Below are 16,407 nucleotides of genomic sequence, written 5' to 3' on the forward strand. Positions count from 1 at the left end.
TACGACTCAGCCAACTGCTGCCCAAGTTGCCAGTGAATGAGTCAGCAGGCAGTGACTCAGTAAGGTCACCGGACCGTGTTTACCCTCCAGGCAGAGTGATTCCTGGATGCATTTATAATAAACTTGCTTAAAAGACTCTTCCCTAAGCAGTGACGCTTACACTCTTGCCCGGGGCCTCTGGGCTTGGGTGCTGGCAGGCTGCTGCTGGGGAGCCCGTGTTCCACAGGGTCCCAGGGACTGCCGCTCTCAAAGAAAAACGTGTGTGAACCTGCTTTCTGTCCTGGAGAAACTCTCCATCTTAAATTATGAGCAACCATGCAGAAACATGATGCCATGGAGGAAAGGTTTGTGATGGGCTTGCCTTTTTGTCTTTTTTTTTTTCTTCCAACCTCCCCCAGTACTACACTAACTGCATTGAAGACCATTTCCCTTGAATGTACCCAGTCCTGAACACAAACGCTCATGTCATGAGTAAAGGAAAAGCTTTTTAGTGAGGTAAAATAATTAATTTGCTCTTCTTACCTCGGGACTTAATTTTGAGGCTGGCTTGAGGCTCACAGAACATGCTCTTGGTGTTATCTTGGCTTCTTTATCTCCTTTTCCTTCCTTTAATGATCCGAAAAAGGTTTTCAACTTCTTTTGACTGTTGGCTTTCTAGGTATGCTTCAGTGGTGGTGTGAAATCTAGTAGGAACTCCTTAGATAGGTGGGTTGTTCTGAAATGTGTTTGGAGCTGTGGTGTTGTGCCTTGTACATCCCTTCGAAACAGCTTTTAGATTTGAAGGGTAAAGACCCTGCAAGCTGAAACCTCTTCTTCTATCAGGGATGTGCTGTTAAGTTTGCAGAACTGGGGATGTCAAAGCCAGCCCTGCCCGCTCCATGCCTGCAAGCTGGCTCTGCATCCCCTGAGTGCCAGTGAGGTCTGTGATCCTGGAGCTGTCTGCCCTGCTGCTGGCACGTCGTTGGGCAGCGTGTCCTCCCTGCTGAGCTGGGCATCAGCCTCGGTGCCCAGCATGGCACTTGTGCAGCTTGGCTCTGCAACACACTGATGTGGGCTTCAAAGAGAAGAGGAGCAGGTGAGTGCCCTTCAGAAAAGGTGAAGGCTGTGCTGGGAGAAATGAGCTGTTGTTGGCAAAGAAAGCCTGGAAGCACTAGGGCTCAAAACCAGCAGACTGGTCTGGCCTCTCCACAGTATGGCTGGAGCTGGTGACCCTCTATGGATAGGGCATCTGAGAGAGGCAGGATGCCCTTGCTTGACTGGGCAGATCATGTCACCCCTCTGTGCCCTGCTTCCCCTCAGGGCAGGAGACCTGCCCTGCCCTTGGTGGGGCTGGGATGAGCTGGGTCTGCTGGGCATGCTGCTTGTGGGTCAGCAAGTATAAAAGTGCTTGTACCACTTTTGCCTCCTTCCCTGAATTTGAACAAGGCTATCCCTGTACAGAAATGTAGATAGCTAGCTGGGTAATAATTAACTGGGACAGGTATCCTAGTAATTACCCCTCCTGGGTGCTATTACACTGCCTACATGTAGCTTAATGTGTGTGCAGGAGGGGCGAGGGCTGGGTTTTACCCTCCCCTCCATTTTCCAGGGAACGCGGAGCGTGTCCTGGCAGTGCAGGGTGGGTGTGCACTGCCTTTGTGTACGGTGGTTCGGGAGGCAGCTGCTCTGCTCACCTTCGCGGTCTGTGGAGAGCAGCCAGTGCTCTTGGAAGGGATGTCTGCTGTGGGGTGATGGGCATCCCATGGGAGTGCTGGCTGTTCTTGCTCCCTTGGCTCATCGTGGTGAGCTGGGCGAGGAGCAGAGGGGTAGAAGGCAGCTAAGGGGGAACATGGCCTCATTCCATGGTGTGGTTGTGAAGCTTTCCTGCTCCAGATGTACGTGTGCACCCTGAAGTGGAGCAGTACCTGGGGGCTTTTGGAGGTTGTACCTTCCTAGGGAGAAGCTGCAGCATTGGAGGGTGATGGAGGCTGCGAGTGGGTGGGATGCGACTGCCTTGGCAGCACTGCCAGCACCCGGCCCTGCCCCGGGGTGCTCCCCCTGCCTCCCACGGCTTCTGGCAGCTGCTGGGAGCCGTGGTGGTGCTGATAGCTTTGGCAAGTTTACACTGTTGATTTTTGCCTCTAATGCCAACATCAGGAAGCATGCTGAAATAAAGTAAGACGACAACTGGAGGAAAGCCAAAGCCTTTCCATGGCTCCTGCTGGAGCTGCTCCCACCAGAGTGCTTGAACTGTGAAGTGTCCCTCTGTGCCTCGGTCGGCTCTGGGCTGCAAGTCGGACTGAGACGGGCACTAACAAGCATCCCTGGGTTCCCAGGGGATATGCCTTCATTAAATCAATCCATACACCTGTAAAATTGTAATTGCACAACTTAATAATGCATTGCAACTTATCCTGGTACAACTGTGAGATAAGATTGTTGTAAAAGTTTACAGCTGTAATAAATGGGTCCTCCTGTAAGGACAATGTTTTTCTCTCACACTGTTGCTGGTCAGTTTTTAACTGGCATGTTAAAAATCGTAGGTTTGCTTTAGCAAAGATCAGTTTGCTGTAAAGCTTCTGGTTAACAGCATCTCTGCTCCTGCCAGCTCTTAGCCTGGCTCTGGCTGCCAGCGTGTCCCGTCCTGGCTGGCAGTGCTCCCAGAAGCACAGGCATGGCCAGGTCACGTCCTTGTGTAGGTCCCCCTGTGCCACAGCTGCTGTTCGGTCTGGCCCCGGCTCTGCTTCTCAGACTCCGGGATTTCTGTAGTGAGCTGTGTGCAGGGCTGGGGATGAGCAGAGGTGAAAGTTGGCTGTCTGGGTGCCTCTGGGCTTGTGGCTTGCCTGGATTTCACCCTCTGCTCAGCCCTGGACGGGTCCTGTAGCTTGCCTTGCTGCAGGGCAGGATGCTGGATGCTCGTTAGTGAAACAGCATTCTGTCTGTTTTGCCTGCAAATTTTATTGGTGTGGCTTGGCTTTCTGGCTTATAGGTGAACTAATGAGCAGCAAAGCTATTTTCTGTCTTTTCTGGGTGTGTGTAGAATTGCTTCATGGATTTGATTGTGGTGTGAAATAGTGATAGGTCACCAGTGCTGATACACAGCCTCTGAGAGCCACTGAAAGAGGAGGTGGTTGGATGGCTGAGGAAAATGAGCCATCCTGCATTAGACCCAGCTGTTAGGGTAAAGAAACGCTGAAAGAGACTGGGGGAAGGCTGCACAGTGCTACATCCTCCCTCCGTAATGAAGAGCGTGTTGTCTGAAGCAGCAGGTGACAGAGAGCCCGGCTGCAGCCCCCAGGCAGGGAGAGCGAGGAGGATGGTGCTAGCCTGGGCTGGGGCAGTCAGTGGCTTGCTCCCCGTGGAGCCCCCAGGGTCACCACCTGGCGCATGCACGCACGTGATGTGTTTGATGACTATTGTTTCATACTCCAGTACTCATAAATTGTTACATCTGTGGTTGTGGAGTCCTGCTGGGCTTTTGGGGGGCTGAGATGTGTTTGGAGAAGGGAAACCCCCCCTTTGCCCAACTGTGCTGAGCCATAGGAGCATCGTGCAGTGCCCTGGTTGCTCTGAAGACTGCATCCAGTCTCAGGTCACTGTCATTGCTCTGGGGGGAAATAAATACCCCAAGCGAACGCATTATGTGTGACTTGGTAGCCAGGGAGTGAATGCTTTGGGGGTTAATGGCATTTTTATCAGCAGGCTTTGCTGTGTGAATTCGCATGCTGGCTTATTGCAGAGCTGTGTTGATTTGCTCATCCACAACTGGTTATTGCACTTCATTACTATCCGGGGGTGATCAGGCCTTGGGGAGGATGTTCGCAATGACAAACCCTTTCCCTTTGCTTTCTGCTTTTTTTTTTTTTTTTCTTGGAGATGCTGTGGTGGAACTGGGGCTCTGTCAAACCCGTTACCTTTCAATGCATCCATCTCCAGGCAGGGTGGAGGGTAGGGTCCTGTCCCGTGCACCGGCAGGCAGCGGAGCACGTAGCTGGGGACTCTGTCACCGAGGGAGGCTGGCAGCTGTAGCTTCCTGTGTGTTGTCCCCTCCTGGCCCCCCCAAGCTGCCCCTTGCCCTTGGGGTGGAGAGCTCCTGTCTCCCCGGAGCCCAGCTGCTCACTGCATGTGCTCCTCCCTAGGGGCGAGGTGGCCTCAGCAGCCTGGTGAAATGTCCCGTGCTGCTTTCCTCGGACAGTCAGTTAGAGCCAGTTAGAGCACTCAGATGGGGAAACCAAATGTGTCCTTCCCCCCCCCCCCCCCCCCCCAATCTATTTTTTGGAGCTGGCAGATTAAAGAAACGATGCTGATGAGGGTATAGAGGAAGAGCTTTGCTCTGGGTAGTGGGGCTGGTCCCTGCAGGGCTTTGCTTAGATAAGCAACTTGATAGGGAGGACACCTGAAGCTTTGGGCTGTTAATGCTGGATTTACTCCTAATGTAGGTCAAAAAGAAGATAATTGTGTTTGTGTCTCATTACCCAGCAGTTTTGTCCAGTGGCTCCATAGTAAAGGAAGAGCCTGAACAAACAAGTGGCAAAGCAGTGAAATGCTTAGATTGTGGCGGCTGCCTGGTGAGGAAGTGTGTGCTTGCTTTTAATCAGTGATGTTGGCTGTGTGGGGCTGTTCGGGGCTCAAGCCTGGCCTTGTCAGCCAGCTAATGCTGCCTGCTGCTGGGCTGGTCAGGAAGCAAGATTTGGAAGCAAAAAAGTGAGAGATACATATGCATATCTCAATCTTTTTTAATAGGTATTTTATGTGTTAAAAAGGCCACTGCCCTGGCTTTCCTCATGCTCTGGCACTTCGTTAAGGGGAGTGATGTGGCTTAGACCGAGGCTTCCTGGGCTTTGGGTGATGCCCCTCTTCTCTGACCTTTAGCAGACGGGAAAGGACATTAGCCTGGCGTGGGTGGGAACCCAGGGCAGGTAATCATCACTGTTGGCATCACCACCAGCTGCGGGGTGGAGGGAAGAGAGGGCATCCCTCCTTGCCTGCTGGTCCCCAGGACACCCACTGCTTCTTCGGGACTGCTCTGGTCTCGGGGGAAGCTCCCACAGGTTTGGGAAGAGGTCCCACAACTTGTTCCTACCACAGAAATCTCTCTGACCCAGCAGAAATAAAAACAAAGAACTCTTCTTTACTGTTTACTTTTATTTTTAGAAGACAATAAGCAAGCGGATTGAGCTGCAGGCGGAAATGGTGTCTCTGAAGTCCAGGCTCACCCTCCACCCTCATCAGGAAGTGCATGCTGCACGTGTGGCCGGCTGGGATGTTTGTAGACAAAGAGTTTCTTGATGCTTTTTTTCTCTCCCCCCTACAGTTCCCTTGCCCATAGGCAAAGAGGATTTGCTTGCTGACATGCTGGAGTCTTGCAGAGCTGGGCTCTGTGTGCTGGGGGAGCCCAGCTGTGCCAAGCTGCTTCTATTAGCAGCCATTTGCCTTTGGGGGAGGAAGCTCCCTGATTTTTCTTTTTTCTTGGATCGGGGACTTAAATCATCGCTGACGTGCTGGTGGTGGTGGTGAGAACGGGGGGCTGAGGTGGCTCACCGGTCCCTCCATCGGGCTGTCCTTCCTCTGTGCGACTGACTTGGACGGAGCTTGTGCTTCCCGGCTCTGCTGCAGCCTGGCTCGACAGCCCGCGGGTCCCCCGGTGCAGGATGAGTACGTAGCTCTGTTTCTTTTGCTCCTTTGCTGTGTGCCCCTTGGCGTGCTGGGATGTCCCCGTGAGCTGCAGGGCTGTGCCACAGTGTGTCGTGGCGGTGGGCGTTGGTGTGTGGCTCATTTGTACCTGCTCTGGCCAGAAATCACTGCCTGCTGCTACCCCTTTTCTGCTTTCACCAGAAAGGAATCCTGTAACACACCAAGATGAAAACCAAGGCGTTTTCTTCTCCTGGTTGAGCCAGCAAAAGGGACTGTGGTTGGACGTGGGTTTGTGCTTGTCGCCAGGCAAAGAGCCCAGCCGGCTCTGCCAGGACCATGTGCTCCGTTGGTGAGCTGTGCTCTGCCCTGGGACAGGGCTTCCTGGGTGCCTTGTTCAGGGCTGTGAGTTACCGTGCTTGCTTTCCTTGGAGGTTGTAGTTTTCTCTGTCTGGGGTGTCTCTTCTGTTTCTTTGGCAAAGGAACCCAATTAGAAGCAAACCCCAGGCTGTGGGCAGGTTTGCGATGCCAGATGCCCCTTGCAGCAGCTGTGACCGAGCACAGGGGCCGTGTCCTGACGTGGTGCTGGGGACAGGGCTGTTGCCAGGGCCATGGCCAGGAAGTGGACAGAGAGAATTCCTGTTTGTGCACAAAACAGCATGCAAAGGCTCTTTCATACAGTCCGTGACTGTCGTAGTGTGGCACGGTCCCTGCTCTTCCATGCTCCAGTCCCCCTGCAGACTGCTGGAGCCGGCAGTCGAAAGGAAAGGGCTGTCTGCCTTTGTGAGGGGCAGGTGGGCATCACTGCCAGCTGGGAACAAAATGGAATTGCTGCTGCTGTTTTGGGGAGGCGGTGATGCAGCCCAGCCTGCCTGCATCTGCCCGGGGTGCAACCGACAGCACAGCTCCCCATCCCAACAGGATGCTGGATGCTCGGGATGGCCCGCTCCTTCCCTGCCCTGTGTGGGGAGCAACTGTATCTTGCTTTTAATGAGTTTCCTCCTGTCTCCTCGAGTTGGCAAGGAAGGGAGTAGCTTGTCCCTGAGCGCTTGCCAATCCTAATAGAGTGTTTTGCATGGACTTTGTGGCAATCCCAGCTCCTGCTGGGTGACAGCGTGGAGGGGAGACTGGAGAAGAGCAGGGCTGTGTCCTCCCTGTCATGGCAGGGCTGGAGGGTGCCAGGAAGCCTTTGCCTGCTGCAGACCCTGACTACCAGCTCCTGCCTCTGAGCTCCCCAAAATGCCTTTGCCTGTGACGAAAGTGGGGTTAATTCCTCTTCTTGTTCTGTGGTCCCGTGAATAGTTGTCTGTGTCCCTCCCTACGGACAAGTGCATCTCTGCTTCCTCTCTGGGCTGGGGGAGACTACATAACTGGCAGCAGTCCTCATCTGCCAGGTCCTTACCTTGAGCTGGCCTGTGGCTGTGGTTAGAGTTTATAGCATTGCTCTTAATCCATGTGACGTGCTCGTCCAAAAGTTTCTCCTTACTTTGCTTTCATCCTTGTCTTTCCCAGCTGCCTGCTATTGGAAAGGGTAAGGGGATGTGGCAGTTTGGGCAGCCCCTTCAAGGGCTGCAGGGCTGTGCAGTGCATGGGACATCAGCGCTGTCCCGGCCCGGGGACATGGGAGCACCCCTGGCTCTGTAGCATGGGGGACAGGCTTTTCCCTCGTGCCTGTTGTGGTGTGAACCTTTCCCTGCTTACGTGGCATCCATGCACCAGCAAAGGGGCGGCTGGGGGGTGGGCGGGGAGAACTTGGCCAGTGTGCTGCTGGGGATGGAAAGTCCTGCCCTGTGCCAGCTCCTGCCAGCTGGTCCAGGGCAGGCTGGCTGCAGAGCTTGGCATGGCTGTTTCTTCCTTTGAGAGTCGGCATGCAACTGCCGTAGCAGTGAATGCATAGCTCCCGCTTCCTCCTCATTAAGGTGCCAGGTTCGTGGCAAATTCAATAGTTAAGAGCACAAAACTCTTTCAGTGACTATGAATTAAAAGCAAGAGCAGACAAACAAAACCAAGCCAAGCTCCCAGGAATTCCTGAATGGTCTGTGTTTGTCCTTGGCAAAAGGGGATTTTCCTTCCTTTTCTTTGAAGGAACCTCCTGAAGCTGTTTATTTCCGCACTCTTCTTGACTGTGACCACTTTCTGTAAAGAAGTCAAAATCATTAGTGTAAAAATTGGCGGTTGCCAGGTCAATGATCCTCACTCTGCAAATATCGCACAAGATTTGACTAAAAATGTGTTGACTTGGATCTCTCTGAGCTAAACTCTATTTTGAGAAAAGTGTGACTGTTTCTGTAAGGGGTTGTGTGTGGGCTGCTGGGTGGGTTTGTGTCCCTGGTCATTGGTGCTAACATCCTGGTGTAGGAAATAAATTCCCTTCTGAGAAGCAGCTGCTGCAAGACCACCAGACCAAACCTGCAGTGAGCGTCGTTTTGCTCCTGTGTGTGCCTGGAATGTTTTACCTTGTCTGATCAAACGATTTCCCAGCTCCTGTGACAGCATTGGGAAAGTGGAAAGGGTAATCCAGATTTTGTTGTACTGGAGTTTCACGGCTGTTTGGCTCTTTCCCACAGTGGCAGTGGACTGGCAGCAAAAGGGAGCATTTCCCAAGGTCAGTTTGTGCTCAAGCACCCTCTATGTGGAGGGGAGAAGCCAGCTGGCTCTCGGGAGTCGGAAGTGTGAGGGCTCATAATTCCTGGGATGCACACTTCATGCTTGTGGAGGAAGAGAAGGGTTGTCTCTTGGCCTCAGGGACCACAGCTGCTCACCGGGCTGTGCCTGAAGGAGCTCCTGAGAGCAAACCCACAGCCAGAGGTGCTGAAGCACACTCTTAGCAGAATGAGAAGCAGCATCCCACCATGAGCTCCTTCTGGGTCTGGCCATAAAGGGGAAATGAGCTTTTTCTTTCCGTTCAGTGAGAATTTCAATTGCATTGTCCTGGCAGTGGAGGAGATGTGTTGCCGTGATAAAACCTGGCTTTGCATGGGCTGGGGAGGAGGGCCGGGAACCTCTCCTTCCAGCCCCTGGGCGATGTGTGCTACAGTTCCCTATCCACAGCCATACGTTGGTTTTGAAGCATTCAGCGCCCACAGAAGCCTGGTACGTAGGTGTGGTGTCAGCTCCTCGCGCTGTGGCAGTGAGCTGTGTTGGCATGTGTGGGGCAATAAGAAGGGTTTTATCCTCGGACACATGCTTCTTGGAGTGCCCAGGGACAGAACAGTGGTAATGGGCGCAAATTAAAACACAGGGAATTGCACTTAAACAGCAGAAAAGCTCTTCTACTGTGAGGATGTTTGAACACTGGACTAGACTGCCCAGAGAGGTGATGGAGATTCCAGCCTTGGAGGTAGTCAGAACTCCAGTAGACACCATCCTGGGCAGCCTGCTGTTTCTGGCCCTGCTTGAGCAGGGAATTGGACTGGGTGATCTCCAGAGGTCCCTGTCACCCTCAGCTGTACAGTGATCTTCATTCCTGAAACACTAGATGGATGCTGGTTTCTTTGGCTGCTGCTGTTTAAGGAACGTCTCCAGCTGCATCTGCTCTTCTTTGCCTTTTGCTCTTCATTCATTGCCAAAGGTGGGAAGGAGATGAAGTGAGGCTGTAATGGCTCAGCAGCCAAGGTCCTGCATGTCTGCTGTAGTTGGTGCATGGGGCAGAGGCGGTGATGTGGTGGGAAACCTTCCTCTGTTGTGAGCTGGTGGCTAGACAAAGCACTGCCTGGAGGAGCCCGGAAATGGAAGGGACTCTCATGGGGTGGCCAGTTCCCCTTCAGTGTTGCCCTCTGCCTGCAGCAAACCTCCCTCCCTGGCTGTAAGAGCAGCACAGATGGAAGAGCGGAGCAGCTAGGAGAGTAGTAATGAATAATCTCTTTGGTTGTCCTCAGGATGCCTTTAACAGCACTGGGAGTTACATGAGTACTCTCATCCTATTTGCTGCACTCTTTGCCTACATTTTCCCTTTTAGATTCTCTTTGCAATTTGCTTGGCTTCAGTACACAGAAGCTTTCTTCCAGACCTCCTCCTTTGTCAAAAAATTGCTGCTTCTCCTCTACCTCTCAAGCCTGAGGATGTCCCAGCTTTGCTTTAGCTTTCCAGGCAAACCAGGGAAGAGTATACCTTGGCTGAGAGGTGTTAGTTTAGAAAGCGAGGAGGAGAAAAACAGTTTTGTAATTAAATGCCTAACACAGTCCTGCATTCTGCAGGTTAATCATAGTGCTGCTGTATTGTGAGGATGACCGGGAGGGGCACGTGTAACATTTTCTTCCTTTAGTAGGTCATTTTAAGGTAAATCAAAGAGCTACTCTGCAGGCTTGACTTTCCAGTACCTAATTTGTCCAAGTGAATCTTAACGTTGGGTAATGAGCTGGAAGATTTGTCCAGTGCTTAAGGGCAAACCCCATTAGCTGTGTCATAAGTAAAATTTCCCTGGCATCTTTCTCCATGTCAGACACAGTGATTAGAGCCTTAACTGCTTGGCTGAGGTTGCAGTCTCCAATTTACAAGCAGAAAAATATTTCTAGCTGGAACTGGGATTTCCAGGCTTCCACCTGACAATTGTTGTGGATTTTGCAAGATTTTCTGAGGGTAAATAACTTTTGGCCAAATGCTTTCTGCTGCTTTAGCAGCCACAGCTGGAACAGGAGCAAGGGAAAGCAGTTCCCTTGGTTGTGTGCCTTAATGCAAATTCAGAGGCGCAGTCCTGGCTCAGTGAGAGCAGGTTTCCTGATTAGGAGGTGTGACTGAGGATGTGGTTCAAGTGTTTCTTTTGCATCCATGTCCAGCTCTAGTGAAGCAAAATAATGATTTGCAAATAATGTTTTGTTGTGGTTTTTTCCCCCCAACAAATTTGCCTTGAATATAAATGCTGAAGCAGGCAGCAGTTACACAGTGGAGACTGAATCCAGGCAGATATTTGTCTGAATTTCAGTAATGCTGAAGACTGGCAGCCGCCTTTTTCTGTCTGTCACAGGGTAAATCTGCAACAGGCAGCTTGGTGATATGTGCATTAGGGTTTGGAGGCTAAAAGCAAAGGCGCTCTGAGCTGAAACAGATGAAAATGAAGCAGTGTTGTGATACGGCAGAAAAAGCACCGAGATGCCTCTTTTTAGTGAGGGAGTTTTTCCTCTATTATTGCTAGTGGAGGAAGACTTCATGCTGAAGCTTTTTTTCCTGATAGCTTTTTGCACATCCCTGTCCTCCCTGTTTCGCTATCAGTATGGCTGTGGACAGCAGCAGTGAGTGTCCTCCCAGGCCTGGTGGGTGCTGGGCTTGTAGCCTGCGTCGTGCCATGAGAGAGGCTGAGGGCTGTGCTGCGGGAGGGGGTCGTGGCTCGTGTGTGCCGTGGGTCCCCTTGGACAGCAAAGGCTTCACCCAACAATGGTGACTGCTGATGGTCTTACTCCATTTTCCTTCCCATCTCCATGTTCTTCTCTGTAGTGGCAGGTTAGCCCAGAGCCAGGAGAGCCTATATGTGTGGTGGTGGGTTTTTACCCCACAGAGTGACTGATCCACACCAGTTCACTGCTCCGGGTGGAGGGTTTCTCTTTCCCACTTCTGCTCTGGCTTCTGAATGGGGCATCTCATCTCTCTTACCATACTCAGCTGCAGGCTAATGAGAATGTGTCCATGTAGTAATAAATGAATGTCAGTGTGGCAGTGGGTGAATGCATTGTGCGTTCTTGCCAAGCGATGCATATTTACCAAGGTCAGTAGAAAGCACTGATATATTTTGGCTGCTAGTGCCAAATAGAGGGGAAGGAAGGATATATGAAAGTAAAAGCCTGTAGTTCTTGCTCACCCATCTACATTTTACTACTGAATAAGAAATTTATGTAATCCATTAGCTGATGTAATCCATTATCAATCTAGCAACAGATAATCATCTAGAAAGAGGACAGCACATCCCAGTTTAATGTCAGAGGTACCAAGCAAATGGACGGTTTGCATCCTCACAGAGAGTGTGCTCTTACACCAGTGTGCCCAGGCTCATGGCTGTGGGGATCCCTTAAACTGAGCTCATTTCTCGGGCCTGAGGGCTGGGATGAGCCAAAGCCACTGGCTGGGACTGTGCTGGACCAGATCCCTTGTCGGTTCTTGGCTACATTTGGGTGGGAAGCGTGTCCCCTCTGGGCGTGTGGTTGTCCTCCTCTGCAGGGCTCAAGGCCTCGCTTAGTCTCGATTATGTGCTGACGATGTGCTGGGCCCCATCTGCCTCACTAACGGGCAGGGTCTCCATCTCTCTCTCCCTTCCAGCAGCACAGGGTGGCTAGCGATGGTGGAGCACAGAGGTCTGCACTGTGGCGCACAATCTCTCGGCCACCGGGAGCTCGGGAGGAGCTGCTGTGGACCCTGAGGCGAGGGGCGGGATGGACCTTGTCAAAGGGTGAGTCGGGGCTGTGCCATGCTCCGTGTCTTTCACTCGCTGATCGTTTGTAGAGGAAGAGGCGTGCTGGTGTTAGTGGAAGCCGAGCCGATGCCTGGCCCTCCAACGTAAGCGTTCAGCATGCATAATGCCTTTGTTTCATTTTCATATTGCAAAGCAAGCCTCTGCCCACAAGGGAGAGGTTGTGTCTTGCCACATGGATGAGCAGTAAATGCCACAACTGAGGGCTTGCAGCATTTTTCCACCTTTCACCATTTTCATACAGCCTGACAAATACCGACCGGTACCACAGCCGGGCACACCACTCGCGTGTGGCGGTGGCAGCTGTGGGCAGTGCTGGGCAAGTGTTTTATTTTTGAACTGGGGTAATGCAACATGAACTAGCTGTGACTGAGGAAGGTGTGAATGACAGGCTTTGTACCAGCAGTGAAAACCTGGTATGTACTGTCAAACCTGGTGGTTTCACTGCAGCAGTGTTTAAATACATATATTTAATCTCAGTCCATTATGTTGGCTTTCCAGAGTGAATGCTGTGTAAAGAAAAAAATTCTTCCTGATTCCATTTGTATCTGGTCTTGTTTTTCTGATTAAGTTGTGGGGAGGATTTGCCTTTTCAGGGAGGTTCCCCTGGGAAGAGTGTGCTGGGCTGGGCTGTCCTGGCTGTCCAGAAGCGGTTAGTGGCCACTGTTAAATGCTTCCCACCTGAGAGTGATTGCGCGGCTATGGAGTTAAGCACAGCGCACGTGCTGGTCTGTGCTGCAGGCAGGAGTGAGGATAGGCGGGCGCTGGCTCGCTGCAGGCAGAAGGGCTGCTCTCGTCCTGGACCTGGGGAAGGGAGGAAATGGAAGAAAACCTGTTGTCCCTGGGGGTTTGTTTTTCTGCATATGGAAATCATTGCTGGCATGGACATGAAGTTCAAGCACTGGGAAGGGACAGGATGGGCCAGGTCCGAGGGCGGAAGTGCAGACCCTGCTTGGCTTACCCCTGGGAGGGAATGCTTTTGAGCCCCCAGCGCTCTGCTGGTCAGGAGGCAAAAGGAGAACGCGGGTGATAAATGGATTTAAGCTGGGACGGGTCAAACCCCTCTTGGCTCAGTCTTCCTGTTGCTTCAAGTGTGTTTGTTGACTGGTGCTGTGCGCTGAAGGTCCTTGCACGAGGGAGGATCTGTGGTGGGACCACCAGCTCATCTCGTGAGTGGGACAGACAAGAGAAAGGGAGTGCAGGAGACTTCTGCCGTCATCTGCACGTGGATTAGAAACCTCCAAGTGAAAAGCAGCCAAAGCACAGACTCCAGTCATTGAGCTATCTAGTCATTTCCCCAAAGCTAACTTTGCCGTCACAGATACAAAGGCCAGTTTGTCTCCCCCGCCTTGGCAGGGCTCGCCACTGGCTAATGTTGTCTTTGTCCGCCACAGGCTCCCGGAGCCGCAGATGGGCTTGGGTGAGCGGCTTCTCAATGCTGGGATTGTTCGCGGCCGCCCCCTCCTCTCTCTGGGGGACAGGCAGGGTGTGCTTGCCATGTACTGTCCTGTCCCCCCCCGCCTTGCTGCTGCCTCGGGCTGCGCTGGGTCCCCAGCATCCCCATGAGCCGAGCAATGCTACAGAGCTGTTGTGCCGAGTCCTCCAGTCCTGCTGCCCGTCTGTCCCCAGTGGTCCCCTTGCTCCCACAGGAGGCGGTCTCCTGAGTGTCCACCTTCTCAGAGCAGGGAGGAGGATTCATCCAAAGGGCACGTGGTCCTGGTTGGATGGAGATGGACTAGCTTCAGTCTTTGCCATGTGAGTGAGAGAAAGGGGTGCTGGATATCCCCACCCCAGGAAGGCCTTGGTGCTCTTGCCATGGGACAGAGGGATGGAGCCCCTCGGGGGATGTGTAGTCCACCAGGTGGAGGGACCAACCCTGCGCACTGCTGCTCCCTAACTCCCTGGCCTTCTGTGGGCTCCATTTGTCTATGTCTGTCTTAAAGCGCAGAAGAAGTAGTTGGGAAAAACAACCTGTGAGGAGTGAAGGAATGAGCTGGAGGTGCCAAAGCTGGGATGGGAGCTCAGTGGTGGACGTTATAACTGTGTACATTCTGTCCTCCGAGTGCAAGTATGGGCTGCAGGGTGCCTAGCAGGTTAAACCGAAGGGAGAAAGAAGGTATGATGTTAGGAAGAGCTGCTGAGCAGGCTGCCTGTGGAGCATGTGGTCTTGTTACTGGTGCAAGAAGAGTTCGCACAAAGCAGTGGAGTAGGAGGTGGGTGCAGCATGAGCTGTTTTCCCTGTCAGGTTCCTGCAACCCTCCCTCTCTGGTCTGCTTGTGAACACCTCCCTGGGGCTGGACCTGTTGCCCAGAGGTTGCAGTAATGGTGGTCAGGGTTGTTTTAACATGTGTGAGCAAAGGGGAGGACAGGATTCTGTGGGGTCCCTCCACCCCAGGCTCTTGGTAGGAGTCTGGTCCCTCTATGTTTCCCTCCTGAGCATCCCAGCTGCATGGGGATGGCTGAAGGCAGTCTGGTAGCCATCACTAGAGTCATCTGCCCCCTCTCCCATGCTCCCACAATGGAATTTCTGGCTGAACCTTTTCAATGAGAGGTGGGAAACTGCAAGCGCTGACCCTGTCTCTGATCCCACACACGGCCTCCCTTGCTTCCCAGGTGGGGAGGAAAGGAGGGCGATGTGGTGGGGAATAGCCGGAGCGGGAGGCTGGGGCTGTTGCCAGGGTGGGTCCCTGCAGGACTGTGGGTAGAGTCAGGTGGGCGCAGGAGGACCATGTTTGAGAGGGCAGCCCAGCACCGCATGGCTCCGTCACCTGCAGGAGTGGGGTGCGCAGCCGGACCCCCCACCTGTGCCGCTCGACCTTCCCACCCTGTCCTTGCACCCCAGCTCTGTGTGCTCTTCACACAGTCCAAGATCTTTTTGGGTGGCCAAATACCTACATTAATCTTGGGGAAGATCAATCTTAAGCAAATGATTACATACTCATTTTCACAAGGGTTGTCTGCCTGGGAGGACAGACCTAGTGCTTTTTGAGCATCGGATGCAGCTGTCGCCCGGCGCCTTGCGGTTGCTGCTGCTGCCTCTTGGCAGGGCACCGCAGCTGGAAACCTGCCTGCCCCTGGTGCTGTCGGCACAGCCGTGGGTGGTACCGCATGAGGGGGCTGAGAGGGGCTTCATGGGGGGCTGCTCTTGCTCACTGGTGCTGTGAAATATGATGCTCCTGGGGCTTCTGCACACTTCACCCCTGGCTTACAGCTTTGGGAAGAGGGGAAAAAAACCCTCTGCAGAAGATGGTGGTTAAGACATCAAAGGCATTAAAGTGGGAGGGAGACAGCAAATATAACTGTCATAAGATGCTTTCCTTTCTGCTTTGGAAAATAAACTATGTGAGATGGAGAGAGATGCCTTGCACAAAAATTTGCTCCTTGGCGATGTCAGAAGGCAGCTGTGGTGTCAGCCCTCGTCAGGATGACAAGGTGTGATTCTCATCGGAGCTCTTGCTTCGGAGGTGCTGGCCCTGGCTGGGCAAGGCAGAGCAGGGTGCTAATCCCTTGGAAGTGAGCAGGAGACAGAGCCCTAAGGCTCTTTTTTCTTTCATTGTTCCCCTCGACACCCTCCTCTTAGTTCTGACCTAGAAATTCCTCACTCCATTTGCTGAGCTGGCGTAGTTAAAGACTTGACTAATTTCTGGAGGATTAATTATTCAGCGAGTGCAGGGAGGGAGGGTAATGCCTGCTTCTGACTCTGCAGGCAAGCTGGGTGCTGGCCCTTCCCCAGGGACACCCTGCCGCAGTGCTTACCCTGGGCTGGGCACGTCTGCTGCGCAGGTACGTATCAGGCAGCACGTTGTGGTGTTTCTGTGTGTCCTTTTCTTGTTTTCACTCTGTTAAAGCAGGAAATAAAATTCTGGCCTTGTGGTCTTCAGTGACACTTTTTCAGCCCGTGCTACTGTTCTTCCTCCCTGGAAGTCCCTGTGACTGATGTCCCCGAGGCCCTGCATCCGCCGCACCGTTGCTCAGCCTCCCTGCTCAGGGTGTGTACCTCCCCCTCGGCCAGGGCTTGCACAGAGGGCCTTGGCCACAGGGGTCTTCGGGGTCCCCCGGAGCAGGGCTGTCAGCAGCAGAGCTGCAGAGATCTGGTGATAGTGCTGGGGCTTGGGGGATCCTCGGCCTCTGTCCATGTGGGGCTGATGCTGCTGGCCCTCCCTGCAGCCGTGCCTGCATCTCGCTCACTGGCCTGTCTGGGGCCATTTCAGAGGGAGCGTGCAACAAGCTGCAGTTTGGGTAGTACTTGTTCCTTTAAAGACATGCTGTGGTGCTCAGGATAGTTCCTCAGATGTGCAGTGACAGCAACTATTTTTCAGGTTGCAAATAGCTATGTGCCCTGGGGAGTGTATAAGGGAATGTATTTCCTTGATCTCCACAGGCTCTTGATGTACTGATGA

General features: G+C 53.0%; 1 protein-coding gene across 2 annotated transcripts in view; it reads left to right on the forward strand.

The window, feature by feature from the left end:
* Window positions 1-16,407, forward strand: part of LOC104333678 (ankyrin repeat and fibronectin type-III domain-containing protein 1) — a 257,291-nt gene that overhangs the window by 21,776 nt on the left and 219,108 nt on the right. Inside the window, exon 5 of one of the 2 annotated variants that reach the window (XM_075436763.1) lies at window positions 11,857-11,986. In XM_075436763.1, the coding sequence (XP_075292878.1) occupies window positions 11,970-11,986 (17 nt within the window). In that variant the 5' untranslated portion in view covers window positions 11,857-11,969. The remainder of the gene's footprint in view (window positions 1-11,856; window positions 11,987-16,407) is intronic. The other variant, XM_075436764.1, reaches the window with a different exon arrangement.

The sequence above is a fragment of the Opisthocomus hoazin genome, chromosome 15 (assembly GCF_030867145.1).
Source record: "Opisthocomus hoazin isolate bOpiHoa1 chromosome 15, bOpiHoa1.hap1, whole genome shotgun sequence".
Taxonomy (NCBI): Eukaryota; Metazoa; Chordata; class Aves; order Opisthocomiformes; family Opisthocomidae; genus Opisthocomus; species Opisthocomus hoazin.